This window comes from Trachemys scripta, chromosome 2 (assembly GCF_013100865.1).
Source record: "Trachemys scripta elegans isolate TJP31775 chromosome 2, CAS_Tse_1.0, whole genome shotgun sequence".
Classification (NCBI taxonomy): domain Eukaryota; kingdom Metazoa; phylum Chordata; order Testudines; family Emydidae; genus Trachemys; species Trachemys scripta.
This window is the reverse complement of record NC_048299.1, coordinates 21,669,088-21,682,890: the sequence shown is the minus strand read 5'-3', so window position 1 is coordinate 21,682,890 and position 13,803 is coordinate 21,669,088. Positions and strand designations below refer to the sequence as shown.

At 39.3% G+C, this 13,803-nt stretch overlaps 1 protein-coding gene across 11 annotated transcripts in view; it reads left to right on the top strand.

Annotated features, from left to right (window-relative positions):
• Window positions 1–13,803, top strand: part of DIP2C (disco interacting protein 2 homolog C) — a 460,741-nt gene that overhangs the window by 406,510 nt on the left and 40,428 nt on the right. For 7 of the 11 annotated variants that reach the window (XM_034760039.1, XM_034760043.1, XM_034760046.1 and 4 more), the window contains 4 exons: window positions 2,661–2,829; window positions 4,862–5,032; window positions 12,806–12,835; window positions 13,440–13,484. In XM_034760039.1, the coding sequence (XP_034615930.1) occupies window positions 2,661–2,829; window positions 4,862–5,032; window positions 12,806–12,835; window positions 13,440–13,484 (415 nt within the window). The other 4 variants (XM_034760042.1, XM_034760048.1, XM_034760040.1 and 1 more) reach the window with 3 other exon arrangements.

The window sequence follows — 13,803 nt, the reverse complement described above, 5'->3', positions numbered from 1 at the left end:
AAAGGAGCCCTAAAAGTCCCAGATCAGGAGATGAGGTTGCCAACTTTGTAATATTTAAAAAACACTTCTTCCCCTCGAGGACCTGTCCCTGCCCTGCCTCCTCCTTCCAGGACCCACTCCCCAGTCGCTCCTCTTCCCCCCCTGCCCTGGTTGCTCACTGCTATTCCCCTCTCTCCCCCGCCCGGGTCTGGAGGGACTCGCTGCAGAACCACTGCTGGGAGCTGCAGCTGCCTGATGCAGGTAGGAGGTCACCCCGGCTGAGTAGTAGCTGGCGCGGGTGATGACTCGGTGCCTCCCCCGCCTGCAGTAACAGGTCTTTCCGTGTCTGGTCAGTAGATCTGACCGGACACTGTCAGGTCCCCTTTTTGACTGGACTTTCCAGTCAAAAACTGAGCACCTGGCCACCCTATCAAGAGAGGAGGAGAATTCTCCTGGCATAACTAAGGAAGACAGCCACAGGCTCAGAGAAGGCCAGTGAAGAATTCCCTTTGTGCAGGGCAGCTCTCTCCTCTGTCTGTCTGTCTGTTACACACAAGATAAAGACTGGTCAAAACTTTTGAACTAGAGTGCCTGAAAGCAGGCAATGAAGTAAGTGGGGGGTAGGAGAGGCACCGTTTCAGTCTGTTGTCCAGAAGTGTTCTTTGCCCTGAGTGCCTTTGTGCTCCCATACCAAGGGCAAAAGGGGCAGAGCAAACCCATCTACCGCTCCAGTCCTTCTCACCTGCGAGACGCAGTTCCTTGGTGTCCATGTCTTGACATATCCTGTTTTCTTATCTGTTGTTGTGAATTGTGTACAGATTAGTGTTAGACAGTAAAGAGTTGCCTGTTGGCAATTTTTTTGATAGTTCTTAATGGTTTCGGGAAGTTTTTACCTTCCATATTATGTCTTCTTTCCTCACTCGGATCTATTTCCCAACACCACAGCTTAGTGGTGTCCCATCACAAGTCACCCAGCTTCAAGTATTGCCCCACCTGCAAGGCAGCAATTTTGATTAATGATGGGCTCACCAAATGCTTTGTTTTGTCTTGGGAAAGCTTATATACTCAGGAAATGTTTGGTGTATAAGTCCTTAAAGGCGAGGGAGACATGTTAGATTGTTTGATTGCTCTATGTGTCTAGCTTCTGATCTGGAAAGGGCAGACCCCACTGGAAAAGTTCCATTGCAGTCCAGAAGTATCTCTGTGAATTCTGGATCCAGTAGCTTCTGGGTTCCATCTTTGATAGTCGTTTCAGATTCAGACTCTGGTAGGACTGTTAAAATTAAATCCACAAAAGATCAACACTCCTCTGGGAAAGCCAGGGACAGATCCCTGATGGGCATTTCCACTAAGAGGTCCAACTCACCTCAACACTATCATTTTAAGAAGACCCCTTGTCACAAATCAGGTACCCTGGGAGTTCTGAGGGAGCACAGTACCAAGGCTTTGGTACTATCCTGGGATGCCAAACTACTAGCGGTTATTTCAGCACCAGCTCTTATGCTACCAGCCTTATTGGCACTGATTTCCTTGATGCTTTTCACTTCAGCACAGAGTTTGTCAGTACTGGGCATGTTGACACCGTCAGCCTCGATGCTCTCTGCTCTCACATGGAATTTATATCTTACTCCCTCTTGGTACTGGGAAAGTTTGTGGTACTGAAGGATTTTCAAGTTTCAGAGGAGCTAGAATCTCCTCTGGTCTCCAAAGGGCTAAACATGCCTTCCAGCACTAGTGCTCTCCCCCTTATCAGCATTGAGTGTCTCCTGGAGCTGACTGCCTCTAAACTTACCCTTTGTGAGAACCTTTCCGATTTTCGTCTTTTATTGTATTCTGTTGTGACATGTCAAAGCTGAAAGATGCACAAATCACAGATTAAGATGTGTGAGGAAGAACTGTAAAATTGATGGGGAAATCTGCCTGTCTGATAGTCACAGGACACACAGGAGAGAACGGTCAATATAGGAAACACTTCTGAGGAAGAAGTTGTCAGTGATGATACTGCAACAATTAGTGCTGCACCTTTGGCATAAGTTTCTGTTTTAGGGACATTTCCAAGTGTCTTCATCTCAGTATAGCTGGGGAGCCAATATACAATATTGTATATACAATAAATAGAGCTATGGCATTTCATTTTTAAAAGTTCATAACATTTTATGGAGAAAATTTTAAAGGCATAATTTACTTTTAATTTGGGGCCTGATTCTGGCCCTTTGAAAATGATGGCAAAACTCCTGTTTATTTCCATGGGAGTGGGGTCAGTTCCTTGGTGAGTAGAAGGTATTGTATTTTCTGGTCAACTAATGTTTAAATGGTAATAACCAACCATAAACCTTTATCAGACGGTGCGTATTTCACATGCTACTAACCCAGGTAGCTGTGTGCTCTTCCATGCATTTCTAGCAGTAAGGGCCACCTGTATTTTGTAGGTTTTAGTAATTTAGGACTAGGTTCTGCCTACATTTCCACTGACTTCACTTGTATTATATGGGCGCAACAAAGGGCAGAATTTAGCCCTTAACATAAAGCTGTGACAACTGTGCAATGTTAGTGAGATGTAAACATGTTGTGCCTAATACTTGATGTTAAAGTTTACACTTAAGTGAGAATACCCTTTTTAGTTTGCGATCATCTCATCTACAGAATTCTAGTCTGTGTTAACAAATCTTATATTTTTGCAGCGTTTATTCAGGACACCAGTCTATTCTGATTCCTCCCTCAGAATTGGAGACCAATCCTGCTCTATGGCTTCTAGCTGTGAGTCAGTACAAAGTGAGAGACACTTTTTGTTCCTATTCAGTCATGGAGCTTTGTACCAAGGGACTCGGTTCACAAACAGAATCACTGAAGGTGAGGAATTCCATTTTTCTTCATAGTGTGACATTTCATTTGTATAGCGGTTAGGAATGTTCTCTGCTCAATAAGCGTGTGTTAAATCCATCCATTGAGGAGAAGATAATCAGAGAGTAAGGAAATCTTCAATACAGCCAGTATAATTCCTTGCCAAAGGCTGTATATTAGCTTTTGCCACCTGCTGCTCCCTAGCCCTTTTCCAGATTGTGAGGTTCTTAGATAAGTTTATTCCTTGAGGCTTTCCAAATCTTTAAGATCTGTGTTTATTGTACAGCCCAAATATGTCGCCGGTTGCTAGGGTTGCAAAAGTCAGAACTGTGTGTATTAGCCAACTTGCATATTGTATGTATAACTTACTCTAATAAATATGTTACATATTTGTTTGCTTTTGACACATTAGAGCACTCAGAAATGCTCTAATCTTTTTCAACTTGGGGTCTGGGATATACTGATGCTTTTGTTATGAACCCGATAAATGTTTTGCTATGCATTCTGTAGCCAGTTCTCTAACTAACTGTAACTGCTTTTAAAAGATCTATTTTTTTCTCTTCAGTTGCAAAAGGGTTTAACTTATCAGATGTCAGTAACTGCCTTCGTTTATTGACAGCTATATATGTTTTTCAGAATTAACGTAATTTAGGAAGGTGTAAATGTGAAGCAGAGGAGCTTGGAGCCAGACAGTGTTTTTGTGCTTAAATACTTTCTTGCTTCCATCTCCAATTTTTTTTTCCCCATTAGACCTTATCCTTATCCTATAGATGCATCTTATAGTGATTCAGGCCTACAGCTTGCCTAGAACAGTTCCCACCTTTTAGTAGAAACCCAAGCCCAAATGGATTGACAAATAGGTGCCCCTACCATGTTGTCTTCCAAATGTGTTCTGACACACTTGCTGTTGTCGCGCCTTCTTTCTGTTCACTTTCTCCCTTTTCCCCCCTTTTGTCTGCTTTCTGGGTTTTTTCTTGTTTCTCTTTACATTATTTTTTTAAAGTTTGTTCTTTCACATATTTTTTGTTGACTCTTCTTCCCTGCTGCTCCCCTTTGTCCAACATCTGGAAGCTGAAATCTCACTCTCATGCTGATGGGAGAACTGCCATTGGTACGACCCATGGCTAAGCTGAGTGCCATGAGAGCAGAGAAAGAAGCTCAGGAGGGTGGGCTGGTGCCTGAGTCAACAGCCCTGTATGTTAAGGCCACTACGGGAACTGGGAGGTAGAAGATAGGTGGCTTTCAAGGAGCAACCTGCTGTGTGTGATATTGGCAGACCCAGTAACCTCTTTGGATTGTGTCTTCATGTATCTAGGGAACACATTGATTCATTCCTCTGTCCTATTTTCCTCACTCCAACTATTCTAGCACCCGTTGCCCCACCCTAGATTGGGAAATGCTGCACTATATAAAGTCTAAGTAGTATCAGCCACTACAACAGAGATTTATTTTGGTTGATTTGTTTACATTGCTCTTAAATTTCTTCCAATTTCAATAAATTATAACAAATGCAGAAATTTGTATATGGAAAACTTGTAACATTTCTAATGTCAATGTTTTTATAGCCTCTCACATGCAACTAGCTGTGAAATGTCAGACCTTCCTTTAATGATTCAGAATTCCCATTATTCTGTTGAAACCCTGTTAGGTAGAGTTCAGGGTGTGTACACTGTCTCCCCTCCCTTGTGTCTTTAATAATTCTCCAGTCAGTTTTTTCCTAGGACAGTTAACTCTTCCATTTCACTGGTCATTGCAGTCCTGAGCTGTTACTTGATACTAGCATATTTTTCCTCTAGAACTTTTTTGTGATCCATTTCCTTCTAAATACTAGGGAAGAAATTCCAAGCAAGTAGATCTGTTCTATATAAGCCATAAATGTGTCAGTTGGCCATCCAGCTTCCATGAAAGGCTGGAATCGGAGTATTATAATCCTATATTCTTGTGTTCGTGTTTTGTTTCACAATTTGTTTAACACATGTTTTGATGCACAGTTTCAAAATTAATTAACTGTAGCTTTCACTACATTATAACTTCTTCCTAGGGAAGGGGACTGGACCTCTCACGTGTACGGACATGTGTTGTCGTGGCAGAAGAACGGCCCCGAATAGCTCTCACTCAGTCATTTTCAAAATTATTTAAAGACCTGGGTCTCCATCCACGGGCTGTTAGCACATCGTTTGGCTGTAGAGTTAACCTGGCTATATGTTTGCAGGTAAGACTTTCCATGCCTTAAATTTGTACAACTGCGAGTACTAAGAAAATGGTTATCAGTGAGCAATTTTCTTGTCAAGCATGGGAGGTTTCATCATGTTTCATGTTGGTCGATTGCTTAGTTGTTCTTTAAGCATATTGAGCAAATCCATCTGTTACTTAATGTTCTCCTTTCATATGCAAGTAATACACTTCTGCATTTGTCAATGAACACTGTTCATCCTTCACAATACATTCATAGCATTTATTCTGCCCCAGATGTGCTGTAATTCAGTAAAGTGTATCAGAATGATACAACTTGTACTCTCAATACTCTAAAACAAAACTAGTTGGAATTTATTCATGTAGTGCATATCCCTGCTTCCAAGTGCTTTCCTTATATACTTTAAAACAAAGTAGCTTCCTGCTTTGTGTAGAATAGTTACTTACTTTAATCAGATAAATAATTTCTGCATACAATATATAGGTCGCACAGTGAAAAACTAATCTTTCCGACTCAGCTGTCACCATATGAGGCGTTTGTGTATTTCCAATTTGACCCATTCATCAGATGAGTCTCCAGGGAGAACCTGGGATTTATCTTGCATTCTCTGCTTCAGGCATTCAGCTTTGTTGATTAATAGATTTAAAGGACAGAAAGGAACACTGTCATCTTCTAGTCTGATTTCCTTTATAACACAGATCTTAGATCTTCACCTGTTGATTCCTATATCCAGCCCAATAACTTGTGCTTTAGTACAACCACATCTTTTTAGACAGACATCCAATTTTGATTTAAAGAGTCCGAGTAATGGAGAATTTACCATACTCCTTAATAACATGTTCTAGTATTTAATTATCCTTAGTGTTATGGCACAATTTTTCTATTTTATTTTTTATTTCCAGTTTGAATTTGTCTAGCTTTAAATTCAGCGATTGGATCGTGTTATGCTTTTGTATGCTAGCCTTCTACTATCAGATCTTTTCCACTTTAGGTATTTAAACTTACCAAGCCACCTCCTAACCCTTCTCTTTGATGAGCTAAATAGATGGAGCTCCTTAAGTCTCCTGCTGTAAGGCATGTTTTCTAGTCCACCTCTCATGCTTATGGCTCTTCCTTGAACCCTTTCCATTTTTCAATATTCCTTCCAAGTCTGGATAACAGAGCTGGACACCAGCAGCATCTCTCCAGTGCCATATATAGAGTAATATAACCTTCTACTCCACTAGTTCAAGGATCACGTTAGGCCTATTGGGAGTTGGCTATCGGCCATGGCCACTAAGTCTTTTTCAGGGTTACTGTTTGCAGCCTTCAGTCCCCCCCGTCTGTAAGTATAACCCACATGCATCCAGCAAAGGCTATTGTACCTTTTTAGCTCTTGTACCTACCACTGCTCCATGTTGGGGATCTCTTCATGGGATAGTAGCAAAAGCCTTGCTCAAATATGGAAGCCAAAGACACATCTGAGCAGAAGTACTGCGAATAATGCACTTGCCTCCCTCTTCTGCTACTCATTATTTTTATAGCACTTTGTTTTACAAGCAAGGCCATCCAAAAACACTTCACAAGTATAGGTGATCAGCCCATCACAGACCACTGCTTCTGTGCCTGATCCCCAACTTTGCCCCGGCCTGTTGCGGGGAACTGAATAATCAAGGCTTTCATCAGACGTTGGTCTAAAATGACCTCACTACTGCAACATGTCAACAGAAAATGAATACAGGAGTTGAGCCACTTCTCTACCTCTCATGTAACCTAATATCCCTTCAGCCCAGAGTTAAATTAGATGGTGATTTTAATGATCACTATTGAATATATGGCAAAGCTATCGTCAGCTGAGTAAGATGAAAAGTCATTCTTTGTTCTGGAGGTAGCCCTCTTCTAATTCAGCGTTCTCTAATTACTGTCATAAATAGTCTCCCGGCATGTAAAAGTTCAAGCAAATCTCTTGCACTCCTAAAAGCAATACACTGTACCTGAATCCTTTTAGAATGAATGTCCCTTCTGCTTAATACATGTAAGATCTTGGACTCAAACAGTAGTTGTGTTTAGAAACGTTCGTGTTAATGTTGTGAACTCAGACATCTGCATGACCTATTTCACTTAATAAATATTGACTTAAGTTTCTAGACTTTGGGATCTGTAACTGTAAGGGAGATAGAAAAACCTAATGAAACAAGTAATCAAAATTTTCATTTAAAAAACAACAACAACTTCATCCTGGGAAACTCGCATCAAAGAGATCCTCAGCCTGCTTTCTTTTGGAGAGCTGACAGTTAGTTCCATTTAACAAATAGGGCTTAGTTTACCCCCTCGCCATGAATACATCCAAACTTTAAAAGCTGCATGTCAGGGACTATATAGGTACTATAGATACCTACTATGCAGGTAGATCCAGAACACTTCCTTTCCCATAAAAAGTAACCTAGGAATTCCCTAGTCAAGAAAACAAAGGAGAATCAGATGAACTAGCCACTTAGTAACAACAGTCTGTTGGTTATGCTTCCTACATCGCTTTCGACTTTGAAATGGCTGCAGGATTTCCTTTTGTGTGGGAGGAGGTGGGGGTGGGAGACATAGCTCAGGAAAATTATAGCATTGCTGTCATGGCAGACTGCTTTAAGTGTCCACTAAAATTTCTCAAGTACATGAGGTTAGTGGCCCTTCAGTCCCTGAAGCTCCATCCCTGAGACTGTCTTTCAAAGCTTTGCTTGAGTTCACTCTGTGCTCTGATGCATATGAGAACAGACCATGAAGGGCATTGTAGAAAACAAGGACAAGCTTCCCTTTGTAAGCTGGGAGGCTTCACTTGCCACTAATGGAGACCTTCCTTTCAGGCTTGCACCAGTCCCCAGGGAGTTTGACATCATGCTGTTGGTGGCTGCCTCACTTGGTATACAAGGCACTTCAGTAAGACCATACTGGCACTAAAAGCAGCAAATGAGTTGGGAGGACACTGACCAGTTCTATAGTTTAGGCCTTCAGTCAAACTCAAAAATATCATTGAACATAATGTGTATGGAAGCCCAGATTAACCCAGAGAAATGGTAGGCATATCCCATCACTTGAGAACCAGATCAATACTGAATTTTATTTGGGGTACTTTTTTAACTTGAACATGTATGTATGTTGGCTTCCTGACCAAAACTCAGCCCTTGGGAGTTATTATAGAACAGTTCTTGAGACGGGATCACCCCTCAAGTGAATATTTGTTAATGATTTTGACTGCAGATTTAAGCTGTGTCAGCACAAAATAAGAGGCAAGCCCAGCCCATTAAGCCCAGGAGAGAACTGACGTGGCTACTCAGGTTGGCAGAGATCTTTGGGTGTGCTTGAATAGTTTAACAGCAGGCACCTCAATCCATAGGAGGAATTAAAAGTATGTACATGATTTTTTTTTAAATAGCTTTGAGTAGAAAACTGCTTAGTCGCTGTTTTGAAGTAGTCTACGCTTGTAGCATTGCTCTGTAAATCACTCTTAGGGGGAGAATGGCTCTTAAAGCATTTAAGCAAGGAAGATGTCAAGTGTGTTTTGAAGTAATAGTGGAGCCGTTATTTATAAAAGTAACTGCAATATATGGCCTTTCAATAGAAAATGTAATAATGCCAAAATCCTCTGGAATATTTGGCAGGGTTGCTTCCTTTAAAGCGGCTGGTACTGTCGACCATCAAAGACTGGATTCTGGGAAAGGTGGACTACTGTTCTGATTCAGTATAGCAGTTCCTATGACTTGTAGTGTGCAGGTGACTTGACTGAAGAGAGTATTCTGTTTCTAGATGGCAGGTTGAAGAGCAGGATGGGTCTTAATCCTTTCTCAGCAAGGTTCTTTAAATTAGCATCTCTTCAGCATATTCAGGAAGTGGTCCTTGTTTGCTGGGGTCTTAATGCTGTGCTTCAGAAAAATGCTTTTGTACGTTTCTGAGCCAGTGGGATCTGTCTTTGTTTTTATTCTTACAATTGGTGTAATCCTCCCTTCTACCTTGTATTCATTATATGAAAGAAGATGGAGGAATTATTGACATCTATCAATATATAGTCATTGAAACCTTACTTTCCATAAGGCTGGTCATCAGACCCATTTGAGGTCCCTCCTAAAATTTGCACCTAGGTGTTATCTTTATCAAAAGGTGTTAATGCTCACCATTTGCCACTTCTCCGGAGAGAGGCCTATCCTGATTGTCTTCAGAGTGAGTTACCTTTTTATTTGACTTGGATTCAATCTCTTATTCCTCTTTTACTTTAATTCCATCAATAGAAGATCCTATAGATTGATTATTCCAAAGGGTCATTAGAGGGTCTTGAGGGGCTGAGCATATCCTATGTTTATGTTCAGATAGGGAATGCACAGTGTGTGTGCTTTTGCTAGAAGTCACTGAGTGAATAACACACATATTCTGGAAGCAGTCTTCAGCAACAGGGCAATGCTGTTCTGTAAATAGTTCTACGTTGTTCATCTAGTTATCTTGGAATTGCTAGTTTCTTTAATTTTTCCTCTTTCAGACTAGTGACAAATGAAGGACACAAATATTTTACCTAAAAAGTGCTCTGATTTTTTGAACAAGCTCCTTCTATTTTTTCCTTTAAAGTGAGGCGGTATGTAAAGAAGAAATAACGAATTTTGGAGCATGTTTATCAATCTTGTTTTATGAATATATACTTGGAAAAGGCAGGCATCCTAATAATCCCCTTGATACAAAACAGTTTTATACTAGTAAACTAATGGTAATCTTAGTATTCCACCATATGGAATATTATGGGACTAATATACTGACGCTGAATATATTCCTTCTGGCTAATTTTAGACAGAATTACCGTATGTCACTAAGGTGTTGAGGCACCTAAAGATACAGATAGGTATTTTTGAAAATTGTAGGCACCTAAATGCCTTTACAAATCTAGCACCTTATTACTAAAAGTCAGATAGGTATTTGGTAAAGGTATTTCTGAGATAAGTAGATTGGATATAGCATATTTTACTTCTCATGTACAATTTCCTTAGTATTCTCTAAAGAAATAGAAAAGTAGGGATGAGCTATTACCAAGGCAGAGATGCTCCTCCAGAATTTTTAGCTTTGTAGGCTAGCTTTCATTTAAATACTTGGAATTTATTTATTAAGTTTTTAGTGGGGGGAGAAGGAGTGGCACAAAAAGGCATTGAAGTTCAAATTACAACTCCCATGCTTAATTATCCTGAGATAAAATCTTTTTTCCAGAGAATCACTTTGTTATTAACCTCCACTGGAGAAGAAAATGCCTTCAGCCACATTTGTTCCTTTGAAAGAAAATGATCAAGTACATTTTTGTTGCACTATAATTAGAAAAGTTACTCGACTCTTCATTTAGTTTTTTTTAGTTGAGGAAAACTGTATATTGATGCTTCACTCCAGTTAACACCTACATATTAATTGCTTTGACTGAGAATTCTATTAGTAAAATATTTTAGGAGACAATGCTTGTTTGTATCTTTTGCCTTAGTAAAAGATCACACTTTTGAGGATCTCCTACACCAGGAATAATGTGGGGTTGCTTTTAGAGAACTAGAACCACTCTGATAGAGAACTATTCATTTTTTATGTATATTTCTTCAAATGATAGTAAATTCTTGACATGTATGATTTTGTACTTGCATATGTAGTACAAATCCTTCAGATAGTGTTGCCAAATCTCGAGATTTTCTGGTGAGTCATGAGATAGAGTGACTTTCTTAAATCTCCATCGGCTGCAATTATGTTAGGCTACGTCTATATTAGTGAGCCTATGTCAGTATAGGAGGTTTTCTGTTGGGGTAGAAACACATGACAACACATCCCCAAATGACATTAGCCCTCTTCCGTTGACAAAGCTGCATCTACACTGGAAGATTTGTTTGCATAGCTATTTGGTCAGATGTGTGGTATTGTCATACCCCTAACCAACATAGCTATGGCGGTATAACTTTTCAACATAAACCAAGACTTACTTGAGATTCTCAGATATTCATGAAAAAGTAAATTTTTAAGTCTCATGGTTCCAGAGCAGCCTGAAAATGTGAACCCTAAAGACGCCCACACCAGAAGGCAAATTAAAAGAACCCAACTCTTATCTTTTGAAAATCTCATGATTTTTTGTTGCCTAATTCATGACTTTTAAACACTTGTGGTTGGCAATATTGTACATACACAATTGTCCCTGACTTCAATAGAAGTTAGGCTCATACATCTCAGAGGGAAAGATTTATCCCTACATGAGTGTTTTTTTTCTTCTTCTAAACATCAGACACAAGAAAGAATATGCTTGCTGGCTTTGTATGACCACTATAAAGAAGAATCTATAAAATATATCTTGTTGTTTCTAATCAAGAGTTAAAGTTTCACACTAAGTGAATTTGTATACACAGGGTTAATGTTTCAGCCAGATCTCAACCCACCCTCTAATTCAATGGGCACAGTGGGTGGGTAGCAAAGTCATCTAACTACCAGATTTACATGTGTCCACAGAATTAGAGGACAGTGTTGAAAATTAAATGTTGTCCATTGAGCTCATATGAGGTCAGTTAAGGGTATTTTTAGAAGTCAACTCTGAAATTGGAGTGTTACATTTTTGCATTGGTATATACGTTTGGTCATGGACTTACTGCGCTTAAGCTGGTCTCATGCTTAGTTGCAGTTTTATAGTATATGGTGAAACTTGCACATTATTATCTATATGGCTATTCTCAGGCAGCAATGTAATATACAAACATGTCCTATTTAAAATTCCTCCCTCTTTCCCTTCATTCAAAATATACCAATTTTTAGCTGTTGCTATGGCAATTTCCTATAGGCTAAGGAGTTGACAGTCTAGTTCTGTGGGTGCTAATATTTTTATTAAAGCGGTGCACCTGGAATTGTCTAACTTCACCGATCACAGGCCAAGTCCCATGCTGCCCTTCGGAGTTTAGGTTTTCCACATGCCAGCACAGTGAGTGGTTGCTACATCACCAGAGTGTCTGAAACAACAGGCTTAGTAACAGAGGAATAATTATCACTGTATTTTTTATTGTTACTTCACTGTAATGTTGAATCTTGATGTTGAACTATTTGCTTTTTATTAGTATTTACTTTTACTGCTTCACACCCTGCATTCCAGGGTTTGTGGACAAAGAATGAAGGAGTTTTGTAGTACTGAGTTACATAATTAGTTTTGAACATGTAGAAATCAGACTATACAAGAAGACTTGATTTTATTCTACCCTATGAGCAGGTTAATCTGTGTGAAAAATGTGTAAGTATCCTTTTTTCCTCCATTGCCAACTAATTTTGCCAAAAACAAAACAAAACCCAGAGATACTTACTGCTTTTAAGGGGGAAAAGTAATCACTAACAGCCTTTATTTGTTAGAGTAATGGCAAACTTGGAGCCCCTGTTTCAATGTATGTGCATTTAAAATAGCGAGTCTATAATATTTACTTACACTTACAAATGAAAGATAGCGTGCTTAACCTAAATTGTCTACTAACATTGTCTGCAGTGTCCTAAAATCACTTAAGTCTGTTTGTCTAAGGTTAACAGTCTGTTGCTGTCTCTTCTGTTGCTCTACTAAAATATCGACACCTCATTTTTTTACTTTTTTTTTTAAACCTTTAATGGTAAAATAGTTAATTTGTAAGATTCCTGTATTTGACATTGTTTTTCTTTTTATTTTACTCCCCGCTTTTTGCATTTCCTCTCTTTTTTTTCCCCTCCCACCCTTCATTCCCATATGTCGTTATTATTTTTGTCTTGTGTTACTTTCTTTCCTTCTCTCCCTCATCCCTGCTATTCCTGCTGCTATAGCCTCACAGGCTGGGGAAGCTGGCCGAGCAGGTAGGGGATTTTCACGTTCCCTAAATACCCACCTATCAGCTTCCAACAGTGGGACAGACTAGAAATTGAGTCTGGAGATTTGAGGATTATCAGATTCTTTGTGTCTGATTATGAACAAGTCCAGTACAGTTCTGTCTGGATGCAGGATTCATGAAAAGTTAGCTGGCTATAGTTATTATTTCATTCACACTGAAAATAACTATTGCCATGATGGTTGTCTTTAATTTTCTAACTAACCTGTTTCCATTATTTTACAAATTGGTTACATTCTATTTTTTTATTTATTTTTTTTTTAAATTAAGGGTAACAGGTTTTTTAGGTTTTTTTTCCACATTCATCTATACTTGAACTAAGCTCTCCACTCAGCACTAGTCTGTTACACTGCTGAGTTTATCAGTAGATGGAAAATCACATCTTTAATGGCTAGCTAGGATGTTGTATCTTGTATTTTGTATTATTACAAGCTAAAGAGGCTAACGTGCATGTGCAGCGCTGTTTCTCTTTGACTATGTTGGTGGTGGGTTACTGATCAGTGTCTGTATTGTAAATATTAATTGTTAGTAATGTCTTTTCTCCTTTTGGTATGGAAATTGTTTACCTGTAGAACATCATCACAGTTTTCAGTGCTGAACAAATTGTGGAACTACCAGTAAGCATTGCAGTAGAAACTTAAAATAGCAAATTGGTTTTAATTCTCTTGGCTCTAATATGTCCATTTCTAAGAATTACATTGTATTGTATATCTTAAAGTGGCTAGAGGACAGACACTGTGGTTTGATGGTCTGTAATATTCCTTGAAAACCTAAGTAACTGATACAGAAGGTCCTGTAACTATTATTTGGTGTTCAAAACAATAAGCTGCTTAGAACAGAATTTCCAAAATTCCATTGTTCCAAAACAAAGTTGTGCAGTTGTTCTAGCTTTCTACCTGGCTGTGGAGTGGAGTATGTAGCAAAGAAAAGATCACT